This window comes from Symphalangus syndactylus, chromosome 7, assembly GCF_028878055.3.
Source record: "Symphalangus syndactylus isolate Jambi chromosome 7, NHGRI_mSymSyn1-v2.1_pri, whole genome shotgun sequence".
Taxonomy (NCBI): Eukaryota; Metazoa; Chordata; class Mammalia; order Primates; family Hylobatidae; genus Symphalangus; species Symphalangus syndactylus.
This window is the reverse complement of record NC_072429.2, coordinates 35018877-35025038: the sequence shown is the minus strand read 5'-3', so window position 1 is coordinate 35025038 and position 6162 is coordinate 35018877. Positions and strand designations below refer to the sequence as shown.

The 6162-nt window shown below is 43.3% G+C and overlaps 1 protein-coding gene across 2 annotated transcripts in view; it reads right to left on the bottom strand.

The window, feature by feature from the left end:
- Nucleotides 1–4926: 4926 nt before the first annotated feature.
- The window catches only part of GLRA1 (glycine receptor alpha 1), a 112109-nt gene continuing 110873 nt past the window's right edge, over nucleotides 4927–6162 (bottom strand). Inside the window, exon 9 of one of the 2 annotated variants that reach the window (XM_055285560.2) lies at nucleotides 4927–5401. In XM_055285560.2, coding sequence (XP_055141535.1) covers nucleotides 5087–5401 — 315 coding nt within the window. In that variant the 3' untranslated portion in view covers nucleotides 4927–5086. The remainder of the gene's footprint in view (nucleotides 5402–6162) is intronic. The other variant, XM_055285561.2, reaches the window with a different exon arrangement.

Below are 6162 nucleotides of genomic sequence, written 5' to 3'. Positions count from 1 at the left end.
ATGTTCTCTCTCTGCATTGGGATTTCAGGATATGATAAGGCCAAAGCCTTGCCAACATACATGATTGCCCTTACACTGGTACAGGTAGTTCTCAAGAGCAAGGCAGCTCAATTAAAACAAATCATATTTCTTTTACTCCTCCCTTTGGTCAGGATTAGCACTTGTCTCTGGCTTCATAGAACTGCAGGAAAATAGGAAGGAAGGGGTTTTTTTTTTTTTTTTTGGGAGACGAAGTCTCACTCTTGTCACCCAGCCTGGAGTGCAATGGTATGATCTCGGCTCACTGCAACCTCTGCCTCCTGGGTTCAAGCGATTCTCCTGCCTCAGCCTCCCGAATAGCTGGGATTACAGGCACCCACCACCACACCTGGCTAATTTTTGTATTTTTAGTAGAGACAGGGTTTTACCACGTTGGCCAGGCTGGTCTCGAACTCCTGACCTCAGGTAATCTGTCCACCTTGGCCTCCCAACGTGCTGGGATTACAGGCATGAACCACCTCACCCAGCCAGGGAAGGTTCTTAATTCAAATTTCTGGAGTTGATTTCTGAGAGAAGGAGCTCAGTGGTAGAAAAGAAGCTAAATTATATTTTAAAAACATGCTGTCTGATTGCCTGTTTAGAGAATTTTTTTGGTTGGTTGGTTCAAGAAGGAATGATGCCGTATATCAAGGGTAGAGGTCGATTCACTTTTTCTCAACGTACCTTACCAGCCCCTCAGAGTGCAGGCCACCTAGCCAACCCAGGAAACATAGTCCACAAAGAAAATCTTGCCTGCCTTTTCAGAGTAGGCGTGGAGGGTGGGTAGAATGTGCAAAAGGTGCTCACCGAATAAATAAGATGCTTTCTAGAGCGGTATTCATGGCTCCTTAACTGGGCTTCCAGACAGACTAGGAAACAGCTACAAATCTTAGATCTTGACTTCTGTCCTAAAGCTGATACAGATTGTACCACCACCAAGCCCTGTGCTTATTCTAGTAAGGAGGCAGTTACTACAGATATAATAACCCCTTCCATTTCAGTATGTTGCAATTAACTAAGGAAGCTAATTTTCACACAAGACTATTATCAGTGATGGTATCAGTTTAGCTGGGGCATCAGCCCACTCTGTAATCTAATGCAGCCTCACAAAATACCATCTCTAGTTTTAATGATGTGGATAAAGATGTGTACTTTGAAGGAAAGGAACCATCTCTCATATTTTTCTCCCCAGTATGAACAAAACAGCCTGTGAAAAAGATTGGTGAGCTTTTGAGGGGGATTCATTTCTTATTTATTGACAGTTTAGAAGGAATAGTTTGGGTTAAATGACCAACCCTGTTGTTTTTTAGACTCAAACTAAAAATAGAGTTAAAATCAAGATACTACATACCCACATACACGGACATAGATTTTTTTTTTCCTTTCTATTCATGCCTGGTCTTGTTCATTCCCTAGAGTCTTAGCCAAGAATGTTTGAAAGGACTGGAGGGTGTCAAAGCTTAGCTATTTATTTTGAGTGTTCTTGAAATGAATGAGATACATTATAAACTAATAAGTGAGAATCAATTAAGCAGAAATTCGGTCTGCTTAATTGGTACCTCCTAGATTTGGCTCCTAGGATTAGCTGTAGTTTTGGAGGGTGAAATCACCAATGCTCTATGCCAGTGTCCAATTCTTACACCATGTATAAATGCTGGTGTGGTCTAGATAAGCAAAGAGTTTGAAAACTGGTAAACCATTCATTGTACCTAAATCAGTTTTTTGGCTACCATACCACTTAGCATCTGTAATCCCAAAGCATAGTATCCCCTGTGCTCAAACTGAAGAGGAAATTAAGAAAGTATTACTCTGTTCATTGGAGCCACTTAAAGTAATTGGCTTAGCTTATCTGGTTTGATTTTTCCATAAAGTTGAAATTCATGTAATTTGTTCTTACTACCTTATACATTGATGATAATGTCTTCCTTGAATATGCTTCCATTCTTAATTCATGATCATGTTTTTGAGTTTGTAATGATTGATGTCCTTTCCTCACCACCATTCGCCAAGTGGGGCAAAGAAAAAAGAAATCCACAAATTTTCCAAAGAAAGGCAACAATGTGTGGGTCCATGTGTTTGTGCATATGTATCCACACATCCATCTTGGAGGGTTTAGAAATCCAAGTGACATTAAATTTTTGGTTGTGTGAATTTCCTGTAGACGAGCTTAAACACAGAGTCATAGAGCACTTAGAGCTAAGAGGGAGTTTAGATACTATACTACTCTTCACATTGTGTATTTAGGGAAACTAAAGCCTAGTCATTTCCCCAAGGTCACTCAGCCTGTTATAGTGGCAGGACTAAAATCCAGGTTCTTTTCATTGCTATAATCACTCCACTCATGTTGATTTGCCATAAGGGACACTAGTTTGAAATAGTCTGAGAGAAGATTTCAGTGACATTCCCTCCTCTCTGTCTCAAAGAGATGATTCAATTATTTGTTGGCTACTGTCAACCTGGCAGCTCCCAGTGGGCCCACAAGCTGAATGTGGTGGCAGAAGTTCAAGGACGCAGCAGAGGTTGGGCAAATGGCCCAGTGATTTCTCTCAGATGGATTCCAGATACTACTTACAAGGAGGCTGGTTTGGAATCTGCAGATTTATGTTTTGAGTGGAGGCAGAATGTCTTAGAACAATGTCGTTGTCTTTAGTTTCTGCTGGAGGTCTAGCACGATTGTTGCCTGATTTACTAAGACTTCAGACATTCTGAATTTACTCCAGTAATGAGTAAAGTAGGAAGAAGGGCTTCTTTAATTTTTTTAGATTAAAAAGTGATTTTCCCTAAATAAAGTGAATAAAGTGCTAGTGAGAGGGCCTCTCCAGAGACTCATGCACCACTTGAGAATGTAGTGCTAATGAAAGGTGCTGACAGCAGCTCGAAGACTGATGTTCTCATCTTGAAGTATAGTCATTCAAGTCCCTCTTTTAAACTTTTCACTCCGTTGGACACATGTTTGTGATGGGGGAAAGGATGGTCTTAGATGAGAGACTCTTTACCCGCTTGGCTCCCATCTCCCAAGATTTCTTAGAAAAATAGATTCCAGGTTCTATCTCATATCATCCAAAGCTGTAATACCGTTTAGCTTTTTGGTCTACATAGGCCAAGAGAAGGGAAGGCAATAATTTATTTTCCCTGGACCTGGATGTAAACACCTTTTCCACTCAAGCCTCAAAGCCAGACCCTTTTTTGGCTGCATAGTGCATTTTCCTTATGTAAATCTCTTTAGATCTTTGCCATGACCTGCTACTTTAGGCCTGTATTAGTTATTGTGCTGCGGGAATGGGAGAATATCCCCTAGGGGAAGGTGCTTTAGGGAAAAGTTAGGCTTCCAGTGTCTCTTCTCTGCTTACCACTCCTCCTCCATCCTGCCTCAAGTTGGAGATTTTTAAAAGACACATGTGAAACCCCAGGCCTCAGTACAAACTGATTGTCAGCTATCTCAACATTCTACGTACACCTTTGATCCAAAGCTCAGACACTAAAGTGCAAAGAAAGAAATGGAACCCCAGTACTCTGGCCATGGGCCAAAGCAGGGAAAATGCTTCAGACAATGGTGCCATTATTTCAGGCTAGTGCTGTTGACAGTGGACAGAGGCCTGCTATCTCCACCTTGCAGACCTTCCATCTGTGATACCCATTTCTGTCCGCAGGACCATGCCCACCCACCCCACCCCCCAAATGAAATTCGTCTCCTGGTCCTTCTTTTTTTCTGGAGTGCCCTAGCTGTCCCAGGACAATTCTGGCACTTTAGAATTGAAAGAGAAATACTTGTCTAACTTTCCTAAATGTTAAACAAAGCACCTAAAAGGAAAAAAACAGACTTACAAAAATATAATGGGGTCAGCCCCCCAAACTTTGCACATTATGATATATGATATGTCAAAATATAACAAACATTTTCTAAACATTACCATCTCTCTCCACCCATTTATACCTAATCGGCAGCAGACTCAACACTGCCCTTTCACCTCTTAAAACTTTACTCTGTAGAACCACTAGATAATAAATGTATTTCACACCACTGACCCCACCTTCCCAAACATGCACTCAGTTGCAGTTCCAAAGAGACTCTCCAAAAAAATAGTCATTTGAAAAAAGTACCTGTTTACACTCAGTCTATCTGCATATTATTTTTCAAGATTATTACTTATTTTAACCATAAAAAAGATTGCATATTGGCAATATAATGAGAAAACCACGTCGGCCATTTCTGGGTGCCGGTAGAGGGTGAGTGGGGCGTTGTTGAAGCACAGAAGCAAGAGGGCTCAGAGAGGGGCAATTGTGGACCTCAGCCTTGAGATGTGAGGGTTGAGCTGGGGTTACCTACATTCTCAGTCCTTGGCCTCTGAAATATCCGTCTCTTTAGTCACTCCCTTCTCGTCTCTCTACCTGTCCCCATTTCCACTACCCATTCCCATACCACACAGCCCTCTTGAAGCAGAGGCAAAATGGCTTTTTGGCATGTATCCGCTTGGGTCAATTTGAAGACAGGTATGGCATTTGGAGGGGTATGATGTGGGACATACACCAGAGCAAGCTTATTTGTGACTGTTTCCACTCTGGGAAAAATTGTCCATTACTTCTGTGACTTTAAAAATTTCAGCAGTTACTAGGCTGATAGGTTAAGAAACAAATCTTTTGTTTTTGGGGTTTTGCATTAATATTAAGCATGAATATATATCATATATTACATTGCTTTCTTTCTGCTCTGGGGCAGACTGTGCTCTCCTTCCAAACAGGAAAACTGCACAGCCCATGGACTGAGATTTTTGAAAGCTATTATTTCCCCAATCCCCCACCCCCTGCCCTTACCCCCTCCCTTCCCCCCAGCCCTCAGTTCCTGTATTAGAAAAATCCCTCCTGACCCTCCTCCCAACAGCCCACCCGAGGTTAAATAGTGCCACATTGTAAAATTCATGCATCACTGCATTTTGCTATTGCACATATTGCAGAGAGAGTTGCGTAAGTGTGCCCCCTCCCTCTCTTCCCCTTCTCTTCCTTAGTTTCTCAGATTCCTGTGCTATTCCCACTTTCCCCTCTCCCAGCCTCCCCCAACCTTTCAGACCCTTCACTGGTTGTGGACATCCTCTCTACGGACAATCTTGTAGATGATCCAGTAGAACATATTGAAAATGAGGAAGGCCATGGGGAAGCCAATGCGGGATATTTTGTCGATCTTCTTGGCCCTCTGGATGAAGAGTTTTCGCATCTCCTCTGGGGACTTAGATGGTGCAGGAGGGGGGTTGGTGGTGTTATTGTTGTTGGCGCCCTTGACTGAGATGCCATCCTTGGCCTGCAGACAGGCTGGGCCCATCCCATAGGCAGAGAAGTTAAAGCGGCCTTCTCCAGCTTCATCCTCCTGGAATAGATTCAACATGGGGCTCTACTTAAAATAAGACAGGGGCTAGGCACCCTCCCTGCAAGGCACTCCCCTGGGGGCCAGGCCATGCCCATCTAGTTCTCCCTGCTTTCCAGACTGCATCACTCTAGGTTTTTGGAGGCTTTTTGGCTGGCTGGGGAGTTCTGCCTTATAGAGGGGCGCCACTTGCCTGCTGAAACAGATGCAAAACAGGGGATAGGAATGTGGTTTAGAGTCTGGAGACCTGTGTTCAAGTCCCAGCTGTATCAATTGCTGGTTGTATGACCATAGGCAAGTAATTTCCTTCTGTGAGTCTCCGGGATTTTTATTTCATTTTTTCTTCTACCTGGGGGATAAGATTCTCTCCACTACTCCACAAGTTTCTTTTGACCATCAGAAGTTATAATTGAGAACATACTCAAGGTTGTACTGGGTTTTAGTTAGAAATTCAGATAACAATTGGGAGAGATCCCCTGCTTTGCCTCTGTTGCTTCCTTGCCTCTTCCCCATCCCATTCCCCAGTTAATAGCTCCCAGGAGTGGGTGGTAAGGGAGATGGCTATGGGCCAGGATGGAGCAGGAGCTCTGGGCCTCACTTCCGTTCTACAACCCAGGGAAGCCACAGCTTCTTCCTGCCTCTACGTTCCCACATCCCTGGCAGTTGTAACTTCAGACAGACCTCTGGATTTTTACTAAGTTTTCATTCAAGACTCTTCATCATTTGGCTCCAACTTACCTTTCCAGGCTTTCCTTCTCCCCCACCAGATACTTTGCAGCCCTCCAGGT